This window comes from Carassius auratus, linkage group LG48F (genome assembly GCF_003368295.1).
Source record: "Carassius auratus strain Wakin linkage group LG48F, ASM336829v1, whole genome shotgun sequence".
NCBI lineage: Eukaryota > Metazoa > Chordata > Actinopteri > Cypriniformes > Cyprinidae > Carassius > Carassius auratus.
The window spans coordinates 1,392,466-1,408,180 of NC_039300.1; the positions used below are offsets into that span (position 1 = coordinate 1,392,466).

A 15,715-nucleotide genomic window follows, 5' to 3' on the forward strand; every position below is an offset into this window, starting at 1 on the left:
TATTATTGTAATTATTTCAATTTAGAGAATAAGGGGGGGGGGAAAGTAATTACCCAAAACAAATTAAATAATAAATAATATGTTTTCAAAGCTTCTGTTGTCGATTTTCTAAAAGGAAACTCAACATGTTTTATTGCAATTGTGAATAATAAATAGCCTACTTAACCTGGCCCCGCCTATAAACCAGGTTGCTCAACCTGAGGGAGAACGGAAACCGAAACTGCGGCTTCGACGACGCACAGACTCAGACAAGGTAAATACACTTCTGCACGTAGTTTGTTTCTTCAATGTTCAGCGTTTTTTCCGCCTAAAAAAAAACAGTAAGAATGACTGGATTTATTTAAGCTTTGGAAATTCATGAATAAGAAAGTTGTGAGAACTGTGAGTATGTTTGGGTTTAAGATCGTGTAAAAGTCATTCAGATGGGTCATGCTCTGTAAAAATGTAACACTTGGTGTTTCAGAACTTTGCTGAATGGCCTGCTGAGGTCAATAAGGAAGGACCAAGACCTCAGAGAGGACAACATGACCAGCTGATCTGAAGCATGTTCAATTCAGCTCTATTTCCTTCTTCAAAGCTGCATTGTTAAACGCAGCTGCATACAGTGGCAAACTGACAGAAAGCACTTTGGGTGTGTTGTTTAACTGTAGACTTTAGGATCATTTAAGGTGTCTGGAAAAACGCTGCCATGAGTGAATCAAGTGAAACCAAATATAGTGTCGCATCCAGCCATGAGGACAAAAACAGCAGCAGTTGCACCTCTACTGAACCCCACACATCCAATCATTCTGAATGGTATGTTTGTTTATTTATATATTATATATTAATTATTCAAAAATCTCTGCATGCAATCCAATTTGTTAATTTGATGGCTTTGACCATAACAACGATTATAAAAAGTTTCTTTGTTTACTTCCTGATACTTGATTCCCTGTAGTGTTGGGTTTCATCAGCAGAAGAGAGCTTCCTCTCCAGTGCTTAGCCATGTTTCTGTGAAGAGTGATGCATCAATGGATCCTCCAGTTAAATTCCAGGAGGAAGATCAGAGGTAATGCACATTTATTTAGTGAGGCTGATTTGACTGACATCTTTCTCATCATAAGATTATTTTCAAGTTTAGTTTGGTAAATGTCTGGACTTTAAATTCATTAAACCCATGAATTTGTGTTATTTGTGACATGCTCTACCAGTTGAGTTGCACATATATTTAATGTCCTTTACACTGCTTACGCAGAAAGATGACATTCTTCTCTTTGTTAATGAATTCACTGTATTAAATCACTATGTTCTGTTCCGTCAAAGTTGGCTCAGCTCTTTGTCACACACCCATGTATCTGTTCAGAGTAATTGGTCAATGGAGCCACCAACTAATCTCCGTATGACTGATTCTCTCATCCAACGGTATGTCAGGACTTGTTTGTATTCATTTTGATTGACTCTTAAAAACACTCATAAATATTCAGTCACATTTTTCAAATGTTATACTTTGTTTTAAATGCAGAGAGCAGCCAACAGAAATGCAACACCAATCAACCCCAAAGACACAAATCGCCCTTGCTGCTATTTTGCGGGTTAGCCAATTTATTTATTTACTTTTTACATAATTTATGTTAAAAAAGAAATGTAAAATATTCAATACAATTTCTGTTTCTCATTTTAGCAACTTCAACGCAATGTGATCACTTTTGTAAAGAAGGAACTCAGAAAAATCGACAGCGTTTTGAACCCTGATCTCACAGAGTGTACAAAGAGTCCACCAGATGAAATCGACGAGTTTGCTCTTGAAGCCAAAGAAGCAACAGTCAAAATCACATTACATATTTTGAAGTGTATGAAGGAGCAAAGCCTCTTTGACAAACTTCTTCAATGTTAGTATATATGTATGTGGTTAGAACCTACTTTACTTTAAGTGCAGACAAAGAGGAGTAACAACTTGTTTCTTATTTTATGTAGTTCATCAAATTGATGCTTGTCAGCAAAAGCTTAAATCCAGTTTGAAGAACAGGAGCCAATGTATATTTGAAGGTATTGCTAAGCAGGCAAATCCAGCCCTACTCAACAAAATCTACACAGAGCTCTACATCACAGAAGGAGGGATTGGAGAAGTCAATAACGAGCATGAGGTGAGACAGATTGAGACAGCATCTTGGACACCAAAGACACAGGAAACTCCAATCAAATGCAATGACATCTTTAAAGCTTTACCTGGACAAAACAAGCCCATCAGAACCGTAATGACTAAAGGAGTTGCTGGCATTGGAAAAACAGTCTCTGTGCAGAAGTTTGTTCTGGACTGGACTGAAGGAAAAGCCAACCAAGATGTTCATTTTGTGTTTCCATTGCTTTTCCGGGAGCTAAATTTGATTGGCAAAGAGCAGTACACATTGGAGCAACTTGTTTATTTGTTCTTTAGAGAAATTAAGGGATTCAAACTTTCAAACTTAGAGAAGTTCAAAGTCATATTTATCTTTGATGGTTTGGATGAGTGCCGACTGCCTCTTGATTTTAGGAACAACAGAATGTGCTCTGATGTAACAGAACTGGCCTCTGTGGATGTGCTGCTGACCAATCTTATCAAGGGGAATCTGCTTCCATCTGCTCTCCTCTGGATCACCTCTCGACCAGCAGCAGCTAGTCAGATCCCTCCTGAGTCTGTCGACCAGGTCACAGAGGTACGAGGGTTCAATGACCCTCAGAAGGATGAGTATTTCAGGAAGAGAATCAGTGATCAGAGTCTGGCCAATAGAATCATCTCACACGTGAAATCATCAAGGAGCCTCTACATCATGTGTCACATCCCAGTTTTCTGCTGGATTTCTGCCACTGTTCTAGAGAGGATGTTGAGTGATGGAGAGAGTTGTCAGATCCCCAAATCTCTAACTGAAATGTACACACATTTCCTGATTTTCCAGACATTGCAGATGATAGACAAGTACAAGGAACTACATCAGTTGGATCCACACTTGAGTAGAAACAATATCCTGTCACTTGGAAAACTGGCCTTTCAACAACTGAGGAAAGGTTTTGTGATCTTCTACGAAGAAGACCTGATAGAGTGTGGCATTGATGTCAAGGATGCATCACTATATTCAGGACTTTGCACCCAGATCTTCAGAGAGGAGTTTGGGCTATACCAAAGGAAGGTCTTTTGTTTTGTGCATCTGAGTTTCCAAGAGTATCTTGCTGCTTTGTTTGTTCACCTTCACTGGTTTACAACTCAAAAGCCTAGTAGTGATAAATTCAAGATACCATTCCAAGACACAGAATTTGGGGAGCTCTGCATGGATTCATCTCTGTTTGATCTACACATAAGTGCTGTAAATCAGGCTTTAAAGTCAAGGAATGGGCACTTTGACCTTTTCCTCCGCTTCCTCCTTGGCCTTTCACAAGAGCGCAGTGAGAGCTTGTTTCGCCACCTTTCAATACAAATAGGACACATCACACACAGCAATGAGAACACAGTCATGTACCTAAAAGAAAAGCTTGGGACAGGTCTTAGCCCCGAGAGGTCCATCAATCTTTTCCACTGCCTCAATGAAATGAACGACCACTCTCTTATCAAGGAAATCCAAACATACCTTAACTCTGGACAACTTTCAGAGGAGGTACTTTCAAATGCGCAGTGGTCGGCTCTGGTCTTTGTGCTGCTCACCAGTGATGAAGGACTGGAGGTTTTTGACTTGAGAAAATTCTTCAAATCAGATGAGTGTCTTTTCAAGCTTCATCCTGTTATCAAAGCCAGTCGGATTGCCATGTAAGTGTCATAAAACTTCTACATTTTTAAAGAACAGGGACAGTTTTGAAGATATTTCTTAGAGATTTGTTTTCTAATTCTTAGATTGTCGACATGTAAACTGACAAAGAAAAGCTGTCCAGCTTTGGCTTCTGTTCTTGAGGCCAATCCCAATGTCCTGAGAGAACTGGACCTGAGTTTCAATGACCTTGGAGACAATGGGGTGAAAAGTCTCTGCTCTGGACTAAGGAGCCCACATTGCAAACTACAGACACTAAAGTACATTTCTGCTTCTAGCTTACCTATGGTATTAAAATCCAACACATTTCACAGATGTCATAAAAGAGTGGGTAAATGTCCATCCTTCTCCATTTGTTTCCATCTAGACTTGAGTTTTGTGGACTCAGAAGAGACAGCTGTTCAGCCCTTGTTGCTGCTCTTACATCAAACCCATCACATCTCAAGGAGCTGGACCTGAGCTACAATAACATTGGAAATGAAGCAGCAACCTGGCTTTTGGGTTTAGTGCCAGACTGTGAACTGGAGACTCTAAGGTTATTTATTTTTTTTTTTTTTCAGTGACTTGGTGAATATTGCTATGGTAGGTATCAATTTAGTTCAGGACTCAATGTCCTTCAGCCAAATTCCCTTTTTTAGTAATCCTTCCTTGGAGTCACACAACTCATCTTTGGATGGGTTGTACAATGGGCAAAATTTATCTTTCCAACCAAACCGCACCCCACTGACCAAATGGTTGTGCCTTAGATAGTGAAGAAGATATATTAATTTGCTGAACCCTGAAGTAACATGGCACACCGCAGCACAGAACTTTGTGAAATTGCTAAAACAGAACTAGTAGAAACAGTTGACTATATAGCTGACATTCAATCATTCAACAGATATTAATTTTCTCTTGCAGGCTTTCAAGCTGTGGGATCACAAAGGAGGCCTGTGCTTTCCTCACATCTGCTCTGAGTTCAAAACCCTGCCAACTTAAGAAACTGGACCTAAGTGATAATAGACTTTGGGACTTAGGGGTTGGGATGTTTTCTGGTTTACTTGCAGACCCAAACTGTAATCTCGAAGAGTTGAGGTAGGTGTGCAATGATCTTATGGGCAAAAAATATCTCTTTTATTTGCCTTCTTGTACTGTTTAGGGGCCAATATGTATAGGAAGGGCTGGATTGGTAATAATGGCGTACCAGGCATTTTCCCGGCAGGCCGATACAAGTTTTATTTTTTTAATTTTTGCCAAGGACTGGGCCCATCATGCAGGGACTGTGGCCCATTGGTTTGTATTGTATTGCTTGGAAATATTACAAAGTCTATAAACAGGACCTTAAAAGAGAGCAGAGATGAGACATGAGAATAGACATGCTAGCAAAGAAAATACTGTACAGGAACAGCAAGCTCACTGTTTGTGATGCTCAAAATATTGAATTGGGGTGGAGGTTTATATAAATGTAGTCTTACTTCAGTCTTAGACTGAAGGTCTGGAATTCATGGTAGCTTTCATTGTCCGAGGCCCACCTATGAGACCATTTGATTGACATGTCAAATAACCAATCACAGTTCATTTCATTCATCGTCATGTTTCGAGGCTTGGAAATGTCGCCACAATAACAGACCAGTGTGTAAAACTCTCGGACGTATTATAAAGTTTCTATGCCGCAAACATTAAATATTTCACATACTTGTGAAATTGCAGCATTTACCTGATCCTGATATGCGCTCGTTGTCACAGTTGTTAACACAGGGACTATCTTCTTTCATGAGGAGTTTGTGCCACAGTAACTTTGTTTCCATGCATAATAAAGAATGCAACACGCACGTCTTGTGGAAATCCTGTAAAATTCAACCAATCTGATGACGACTTCAACAATCCTGAAGTGTTTCCACTTTTGTTTCCCATTTGCATCAGAGGTTCAGCCAATGGTCCATTGGCGTAACGTCTGAGGCTGAGACTAATATGAATTTATCTCAAGAGGGGAACTGACTGTCTTCAAAAAAGTTTTGATTGCATTTTCTTTTCATTATTCTTTCTTATAATGCTAATTAATGTAGTCTTAATAAGCATACCTCTGCTTTATTTACAGCAGTAACCGAGGAAATGCTCTAATGCGGCTGTTTCAAAAATGCCACCTGCTGACAGAGGGTGAATTTGCATTTTTAGCATACTTTCACAAAGCTAACGAACATTCTGTTTGCTTTAAATCTTGAAATGATACAATCTAATTTAAATGTAAAAAATAACTGCTCATGCATTTCAAATTTATGTACTCTTATTGTTTCTTGTCCTTTGTTTAAAAAAAAAATGGCATTATTTACTAGAATTGGCCCATTTGCTTGGAAAAATCAGGAGTCAGACTTGTAAACACTGTAGGTATACACACATACTGCAAACAAACAGTTTAGCACGGGTGTATATTTGAATGTGGGTGGTGTCTGACTGAACCAATTCCAGTGGGCCACTTGGACTAAAAATTCCTTGCCTGAATTTTGTTGTTGTTGTTCCAGTCCAGCCCTGTGTGTAGGCAACTATTGTATTTGCTAATTTAAGGTATTATTTATTTTATTTTATATGTTGTGCCTAGGAGTCCATTAAAATGTCTTACATTCATAGGGTAGAGAGAGTTTCTAACCCTGGTCCTGAAGAGCCCCCAACAGTACACTCTTTGGATGTCTCTCTCATTTTTTTGTACATATTTAAATTCATCTTAGAATGCCAAAATTGTATCACATGGCCACTAAGGCAGTTGTCAAAAGTTTTTGATGTGTCAAACCATATTGACAAATTCGAAAGTGAATAGGAAGTGAGGCTGTATCTTTTAATCACTTTGGTGTATTGAAAATAATTATCAAGAATTTTAATTTTTTAGATTAGAGAGATGTAATTTTACATCTAAAAGTTGTGGTCTGGGTCTGGAGAACTCTCGTCTCAGAGCTCTAGATCTTTCTGACAATGATGTGCAGGATTCTGGGATGAAGCAGCTCATGAACTCACTGAAGGATCCATCCTGCAAACTTGAGAAATTAAGGTTATGCCTCAAATTTATTTTATTTTTTATTTTTTACATTCTCACAGCATTCAAATGGAGTGTTTGAGAGCTGTCTTTTGTGTAAAACTAATAATATATTTCGTTATGATAATTACATTTTTTTTCCAATATGAAATTAACCTAACATGAGAAGTAGCAGAAATAAATGTAATTAACTAATGTAATAAAAAAAAAAAAAAAAAACATTTTGTGTGTAGCCCTGTTAATTTTTAGTTTGACCTCCTGAGGTTAATAAATATAATTTAAACTACTTGTTAAGATAAAATAATTTGTCTTTTTAAGATAAAATATCTTGTCATATGTACACATAATGATTGATTTATCAACTCCTAAATAATAGGTTTGAAATATGATGTTCATTCATTATCATGGAATTCTAAATACCCTTTTTTGCCATATTCTCCAGGCTGTCGTCTTGCAGACTGACAGATAAAGGTTTCTCATCTCTGGCTTCAGCTCTGAGTTCAAACCCCTCCAGCCTAAAAGAGCTCGATTTGAGCAAAAATTTCCCAGGATGCATTGGAATAATGCAGCTTTTTACAGTCCTTAGACAAAACTCTGCTCTTGAAAAGCTCTGGTCAGTATTTGCCTTAAGACTGGATGTTTGCATCAAGTATATAAAATGCAATTCTTGGACTTTTAAAGATTATAATTGTTTTAAATTCTATATCTCTGCAGTCTGGACTCATGTGAACTCACTGCAGATATGTGCGGTCTAGCAGCTACAGGTCTGAGCCAAAGCTTAAACCTAAAAGAGTTGAACCTAAGCAACAACAACCTTAAAGATCAAGGTGTTCGGCTGCTCTGTCTTGGACTACAGGAAGGCAGTTGTGCAATAAACTCTTTGAAGTAAGATTAAATAATCATTTACAAAATGTATTTTACATCTTATCTATGTAAACAAACCAAGAATGCATATTTAGGAATGATAAAATCTTTAAGAAAATAACTTTTTTCATCTGTTTTCATTTCAGATTATCCAACTGTGGCCTCACTGACAGCAGCTGTCAATACTTGGCTTCCGTTCTTAGTTGTCAGTCCATATCTGTTGAGCTGGACCTGAGCAGAAATGCCATCAGCCAGCAGACGGAGCAGTTTCTGAGTTCTATATCAAACATCAACCTTTTATTCTAGTTTACGCGCGGGTGTTGTTTTTCATTTTACAGGTGAATAGGAAGGTTAAGGATCTTCAGCGAGCCGTGGAGACTGTAGATGTTAATGTATGGTTGCTGGTGGAAAATGTGTTAATGAAATAGATTAGAATGTAAAAAGAATGGAATGAGTCTAAAAATGGCATATGCTGCAGTTTGTGCTGCAATTTCATTGTATCATGTCTTCATTGTTGATTTTGTAGTGTGCAATTGCTTTGGGAAATGTGTGAGCTCACTGAGGAGGTGTGTCTTTCAAGTGGGTGGTTAAAAACTCTCTCCACTAGTAAATATGGAATGCTGAAAGATCACAGCACACATCTTGGAGAAATGAACTCATTCAGAGAGACTGATGAACGGAGAGGGATGGAGACAGACAGAAGCTTGAGGATAGATAAAGAGAAGTCATAGAGAGTGACAGCAGTGTAGAAGGAGAGATGATTATGCCTTATATGTATCTTCTGCAAACTTTGGTCTTATTCATGGATGTACAGAAAGGAAGAAAGAAAAGAAGTAAAACACAAAAATCCTAGGATACAGCTCAAACTGAGGAATTCAAACAGGCAAAGGGCATCACTGGAAAAATAAATCAGGACAACGAAAACAGTCCTGCAACAGAAACTGGCAAGTCACTGTTTTTGTTGTTTCGAGCATTTATTAAACGGGTTCAAAGATGCTGCGTCATCAGTTGTGAGATTTTGATTATGAGATGTAACTTTTTTTAAGATATCAGAGATTATATGAATGTATTTATTTATTTTACTAAGATCAGGTCTTGTGTTTTTCATGTGTTGAAAATGCAAACAAATAGTTCGGGGGGAAAAAAATCTTTCATTTATTTACCCTCTTGTTGTTTAAAACCCACAATAAAAGAAACGCATAAGTAACAACTCAAGATTTGTTTCTGTTTCTCACACAAATCTTTTGCAACACTTTTAATAGTGCAAAAGTCATATGGATCACTCTTATGATACTTTAAAAGTGCTTTTCTGTCATTTCTGGAGTTTTATAGCCTCACTTGACATTTATTATTTATTGTAAAAAAAAACTCATTTTTTGTTCCACAAATGGAAGACATATGGGTTTGGAAAGAAACATGAGTGTTACAGCCCAATCTGCTGTCACAGCTGTGCTTGGCACATCAGACAGTACAGCTATGAAGGACAGATATCTAAAAAGATCAATTATTTTGGGAATGTGATATGACTTTTGACACTTTTTGTTTGTAGTAATTCACTTAAAGGGTTACTCCACCCCAAAATAAAAATGGTCCTCCGTGCCACAAGGATGCACTGTTTTATTCCAAATCAAAGCTAAATACACATAGAAACAGGACACAGAAGAAAATATGCAGCACCATGATGGAGTGACATGGAGGAGACCATTGACAAAGGAATTATTGAATAAAGCCATTATTTTTGTTTTCTTCGCTTACAAAAAATGTTCCTGTCGCTTCATATAACCCAGATTGCACGTCTGATGGCAGATGGAGTATTCTGACGACGACTTTTCATACCTTTTATGGACCTTGACACTGTTGTTTACTTGGCAGTTTATGGGACATTCTGAAGCTTCCATGTTTTCATCCAAATATCTTAAATTGTGTTCCGAAGATGAACTGAGCTTTCATGGCTTTGGGACGACATGGAGCTAAGTGATAAATGAAAAAATTTAATTTTAGTGGAGTATCCCTTTAAACCTGATCTCTGTATCTTTCACATAAGTACCACAGCTTAGCAAGACTGAAGAAACCACTACAGTCCCAACTACAACCTATATCACTTGTATGATTTCAGAATGGTTTATTTGGGTGCTAAAAATCAGGTGGTCTCATTATTTGAGTTGCAAAACATGCTTGTCTGCTCTTCTGTGCATAACCAGATTTTGGTTAATTTTGTACAAACTTAAAGTCAATTTCATGATTCAAAATCTGTATTATATATTGCAGATACCTGTTATTTGAAATTATGCATAATATACTGTATGCCAGTGGGTTATGAAAAACAACCTTCATGATATATTCTTTGAAAATGTCTTTATAGTTTTTTGTTAAAAGCAATTTAATTTAATGCAATAAATAAATTTATGTTATTTTAAGGATGCTTATTTTTATTGAAAAACAAGAATTTATTTTGGCCATATTAACATAAACAGTTCAGCATATTTGTGAACGTATAGGTAATTGCATGTTGTGCAAATCTGAATTAGTTTAAGACAGAATATGGGATCTTATTGTCATAATCATAAACTTTTCCTGTAGTTACTGTCCTAATGGAAACGTGCCGAGAATGTTATTCTGTCACTGTTTTCATCTCTTTCAAGACAAGTTCTTCATTTATAGGAGTCTTGGTATTGTGCTTCATTTATGTAGCATGTAAACTTGGCTCTGCCGAACTTCCCCTGTTGATCTGAAATCTTTTTTATCAGATGTTTCTATTTTATAAATTCATCTTTTTGCCTGATATGATAAAATAAAAATAAAAAAATAAACACATGCAGTTAGCGTATATACATTTTTAAGATTTATATAAGATTTGCCTTTTTTTTTTTTTTTTTTTACAAATTACAAATAATATCAGTGTGTATGTGTGGTCAGCAAACAGTCAAAACAATAAAACGATCTGTTATGAAGTTCAAAGAGAGAATCATCATCTTCCTCTTAATGTGAAACAGTTTGATGTTCCGGAATAGAGACACTTCCTATTCCTTATATACTGTTATGAGTGCCAGACTGTCAGTAGCCATGTTTAAAGCCAGTGACACAGCAAACTGACTTTATATAGACCGAGCAGTGATGAAAGCTGATGGCATTGGTTTCTTGCATCGCCTGTGGCTAGGTGAAAAAGTTGTGCCTAAAAACGTGTTCAATGTCTTCATATGAGAAAACAGTTCTCCATACTAGCAGGTGGCCGTCATCTGTACTTACCATTTTGAATATGAGTAATATTGATCAGCTGGTCTTCAATTGCAGGTGGCCATAACATTATGGAAATGTTCACAGAGTGGAATGCTCAGATATGATGAAGATGTAAAATGACAAGTGCCTTCTATGTGTGCTTTTGCTTTCATGCTTTTGTCACTTTAGCCCCTTCCACACTGCACGTCAGACCTGGCAAATTGCCAGAACATTGCCGGGTCGCCTTCTGTGTGAAAGCAAACATGTCCCGCGATTGATTCCAGCATTGAACCCGGGTCGGGGACCTAGTAACATTGACTGGTTCAATCCCAGGACGAGCGCTGTGTAAACAAAAGCCAGATCTCATGGCGTGTAGGAAGTGATGGCGCACGTTATCACACGACTCTTTTACCAGCAGTTTTGAAGGAAGATCAACGTTCACAAAAAAAATATGTGCAAACTGTAAGTGGAAGCAGAGATCCGTTAGTTCCTCACTTTCCATGCTGATGCCGAGATCGTTCGCCAGCTTCAGTGAAAGTATAACGTGCCTTACGTTTTTCGACTCATACATTACACGTCAAGCCCTGATGTCACGTGTTGTTACTGGACCTTTCCGGGTTGTGTGTGAATGCACGCACGTATACCGGGTCATCACTGGCAGTGTGAAAGTGCAAAATCTAGCGACCTGGGAACAATTGCCGCAACACTTTACCCGTGTATTTGCCAGAATCGCAGTGTGAAAGGAGCTTTTTGATTTTTCTTCTCCAGCTTAAACCAGCTCAAACTAGCAGCCATGCTTGATAACATACATAACCAGCATACTCTGTTTTTTTTTTTTTTTCAACAGGGTCAGTGAACAGGCAATTTTCATTTTGAGTCAGGAATTTGGTTTCTTTTTAATTCTTGCTCTTCTATTTTTGTGTTTAGGTCTGAGGATGTGGATGATTGTGGGTGTGGTCTGTCTTTCTCAGTGCATTATGGGTCAGATGCTGGAGGCCAGATCCAAAGGAGCCCCTCCTCAGTTTATTTGCAGCATTCCAGGTTTGCCAGGAGCACCGGGAAAGACTGGACCCCTGGGCCTCGTGGGGAGGATGGCCATGTCGGAATCCCAGGAAGAGATGGGAGGGATGGGTGGAATGGCGAAAAGGGAGAAAAAGGAGAACCAGGTAGATTAATTACCTAACCGACTGAATGGTTTCTCAGGCAAAGCTGGTCTAGGATGGTGTGTTAGCTTAAACCCTGAACAAACTCACCTACCCATTACTCTGCAGCTGACAAATGAGACATCCAGAAGGCACAACCTTTTGAAATAAGACACAGCTTCTGAAGACCTGGAGTATTCTTAGTTTAACGGTTGGAGTTAGACTTTACAGGACAGTGGCTCTACAGGAACCCTTGTCTAGGGTTTTCTCCTCATTCTGCTTTTTGGTAAAATTTTAGTCTTTAGTTTTAGCCTTGATCCAACTATAGCTTGATCATGATTGGCTGGTTAAGGTGTGTTTGATTAGGATCAGAAGTAAACTCTACAAGAAAGTGGACCATGAGAGCCACCCCTCTTTCATACCGCAAGCAGCGCGTATTTTTTTTCGGCGTCCATGTTAATCAGTGAGTGCATTCACACCAGGAGCAGGAGCCGCGTGTGAGCGTCAAGCAGGAGCGTCACGTGAACAGCAGTGCAGCGGGGGTTTTTGCGTCCGGTCTTTTGCGGTTTTTGCTGTGCTGCTCACGCTCAATTAAAGTGAAAGCACACTTTTGATGGACAAAATAAATATGATTTAACATAAAACGTCTTTAAAATTCACAGAATAAGCATGTCCAGAGTTTTAACAACAATGCCAATGTCTAGTGTTTTAACAATTATGCCAGAGAAGAAAATTAAGTATAATAAATATGTATTTACCCATTTAAATGTTTTAATTAATCGGTTTGGGTGAAAGTATTGTTTATTATTATAAATACAAATGTTGAAAGAATTATACCCATTGTTTGAAATGGATATATTGTCTGCCGAACACGCTTTGCAGCCGATGCTGTGATGCTGTACTTACACACTGCCTGTGTGAATACTCATGCTCTCGCGCCGCTCATGCTTGCGGTGTGAAAGAGGGGTCAGAGTTGAGAACCCTTGCAGTAGAACAGGGGTGTCAAATTCAGTTCCTGGAGGGCAACTGTCCTGTAGTAGAGTTCATCTCCAACCCCAATTAAACACACCTGAACCAGCTAATCAAGGTTTTCAGGGTTATTAGAAACCCAGGCAGGTGTTTTTGAGCTTGATGGAGCTGGAGATATTCTACAAGGACCAGAATGGCCTGTTTGCCGACTCAGGCTGGGCTGACAGTCTGTTCTCTGTTTTTTTACTTTATGCAGATACAAACTATATGGATACATTAGCGGAAGACTACAACCAGCAGCTTGAACAGAAGAACGTGTCCAGTGTGAATGGCCTGTAACTTGTTAAAAATCACTGTATATTGTTGATGCAGAATAGTGAAAATGAAAATGTTGTTACCTATTAGGGGTTGAACTATTTCTGATTGTTTAAAGTCGACTTTTATGTGATGAAAGTTGAGTTGAAGTTGACTAGTCGCTGATGACATCGTTAACAAACAAATAAGCCTGGAGCTGTGACAAACCCATTGTATACAGCTATGGCATATGACACAGTGCTGCGTGCATGGCTATTGCTCCTATAACAGGTCATTTTTACCAGTTATTTTGCGTTGTTTTATTTCTAAAAGATTTCTGCTCGTTCTAAATCAGATATAGATAAAGTAGCACAGTAAAGATTACATTTATATGAATGCATTAGTGAGAGCGATTGTTTGTGTGAATTAATTCTACATGGCATCATCTCTCAGTGGTATTTACTTTTTAAGAAATATATGTTGAACTTTTCAGTTTCTAAGCTATATTATTGCGAAATCACAGAACAGTGTTGACAATATATTTACGCACTGAATGATTCTGTGTGTGCGCGATCTGCGCGTGACGTATGAGCTACTGTCTGTAGCCTATGCGTGTGCGTTACAGTGCAGCAGCGCATTGCATTAGAACAGCGATTAATTTACCTGTACAGTAAGCTGTTTAAAACGTGGATTCTCCTGTTCAATTTCGAGCATCCAGTAATATAATCACACATGTCTTGTGGAGCTCGCAGAGTATACATTTATTTGTCATTTTAACTGTTTGGAAACGGAGAAAAGTCCTTCAAAGATTTCTTATCCTGTTGTGCCCTCTATAGGTCCAGCGACTAGTCGACGTCAAGCTTAAAGCGTCATGGCAGAGCATTGAAGTCGACTGGTCAAAGAAGAACTTAAGTATGCTTACAAACAAGGTAAATTAACTAATCATATTAGTACGTAACTATGTAAATATTCTGGACATTAATATATATATATATATATTCTTTTTTTAATCTTTTTATAAGAATGTTGTATTTATGACCAATATGTCCTTGTAATTCTGCAATGTGCATTCATAAGTGAATGTTAGAGCATAAATCCACTCCATGTAACCAAAGGGGTTAGAAATAGTGGGAAAATTTGTTATTGCCAGACAGATGATTCTATCATAGGATGGAAAAGTAAAAAAAAATTTACACTAAAGATCAGTGCTTTCGCATGAGTAATCCAACAACAGTACAGTGTTTTGCATTTGGGAAAAATATATATGGAAGCCAAAGCTCAGAAAACACCCTCTTTGAATTCTGAGTACAGCCTTCTGAACAAGATCAAGTAACGTACAGTGCAGAATGTGGAAATATATTCAACGCTTTGGGTGCTTTTGCATTCTTTATAAAATGATAAAAAACAAATAACAACTCAACAGCTTTACTCCAGAACACATAGGCTTATGTTTTATGTAGCAAACTGGAAAATATGTTTCCAAAAAAAAATTACAGCTTACGATTCTCTCCGGAAAAAGCCGAGCTCCTGGAGGTGTGGCATGGGCGGAGCTATAATACTGATGTTACGTGTTATTTCCATTAATATATATTCACTTATGTGCTGATTTTTAACAGAAGACAGAAATCTGATGTAATTGTACTTACATGAATGGGGTCTTTTATCACAGGGACGGCTCCATGTTTTAATAGCAAACGATATGCAAATCCAGCGTCGACTTGGGCCTTGTTTATAAAACATTCAAGGCAAGGCAAGGCAAGGCAAGTTTATGTATATAGCACATTTCATACACAATGGTAATTCAAAGTGCTTTACATAAAATAAAGTAAAATAATAATGAAGAAAAATAATAACAAGAATAAAACAAGCAAATTTAAAACTTAAAATTATTTAAAAATGTACTTATTTAAAATGAATTTAAAACACTTAGAAAATGATTTTACATAAAATAAAATAAAAAACAGTGAAAATAAAGTGCAATCAGTTCGGACATTGCACAGTGTTCATTCAGTAAATGCACAGCTAAACAGATGAGTTTTAAGTCTAGATTTAAATGTGGCTAGTGTTTTAGCACATCTGATCTCTTCTGGAAGCTGATCCCAACTGTGTGCGGTATAGTAACTGAAGGCAGACTCCCCTTGTTTTGTGTGAACCCTTAGTATTTCTAACTAACTTGATCCTAGTGATCTGAGTGCTCTGTTAGGTTTATATTCAGTGAGCATATCTGCAATATATTTCGGTCCTACTGAAGGTCATTTAGTGAACTAGATAAGAGTAAAAGTACTTTTAAATCAATCCTAAATGTAACTGGAAGCCAGTGTAAGGATCTGAGGACTGGTGTGATGTGCTCAGATTTTCTGGTTCTAGTCAGAATCCTGGCAGCAGTGTTCTGGATGAGCTGCAGCTGTCTAATGGTCTTTTTGGGAAGGCCAGTGAGGAGCCCATTACAATAGTCCACCCTGCTGGTGATGAAG

The 15,715-nt window shown here is 37.9% G+C and overlaps 1 protein-coding gene across 2 annotated transcripts; it reads left to right on the top strand.

Moving 5' to 3' along the window:
- The first annotated feature begins 169 nt into the window (after positions 1-169).
- Positions 170-8,658, top strand: LOC113068645 (NACHT, LRR and PYD domains-containing protein 12). 2 transcript variants are annotated; one of them, XM_026241435.1, is made up of 14 exons: positions 170-253; positions 464-795; positions 938-1,048; positions 1,303-1,401; positions 1,502-1,571; positions 1,661-1,868; positions 1,954-3,754; positions 3,839-4,012; positions 4,120-4,287; positions 4,653-4,826; positions 6,613-6,771; positions 7,199-7,369; positions 7,471-7,641; positions 7,767-8,658. In XM_026241435.1, exons 2-14 carry the CDS (start codon positions 689-691, stop codon positions 7,924-7,926), a joined length of 3,573 nt encoding a protein of 1,190 aa, XP_026097220.1. In that variant the 5' UTR covers positions 170-253; positions 464-688; the 3' UTR covers positions 7,927-8,658. The 2 variants fall into 2 exon arrangements, with proteins under 2 accessions (XP_026097220.1, XP_026097221.1); XM_026241436.1 differs by lacking the exon at positions 170-253 and adding an exon at positions 267-381.
- Positions 8,659-15,715: the final 7,057 nt, after the last annotated feature.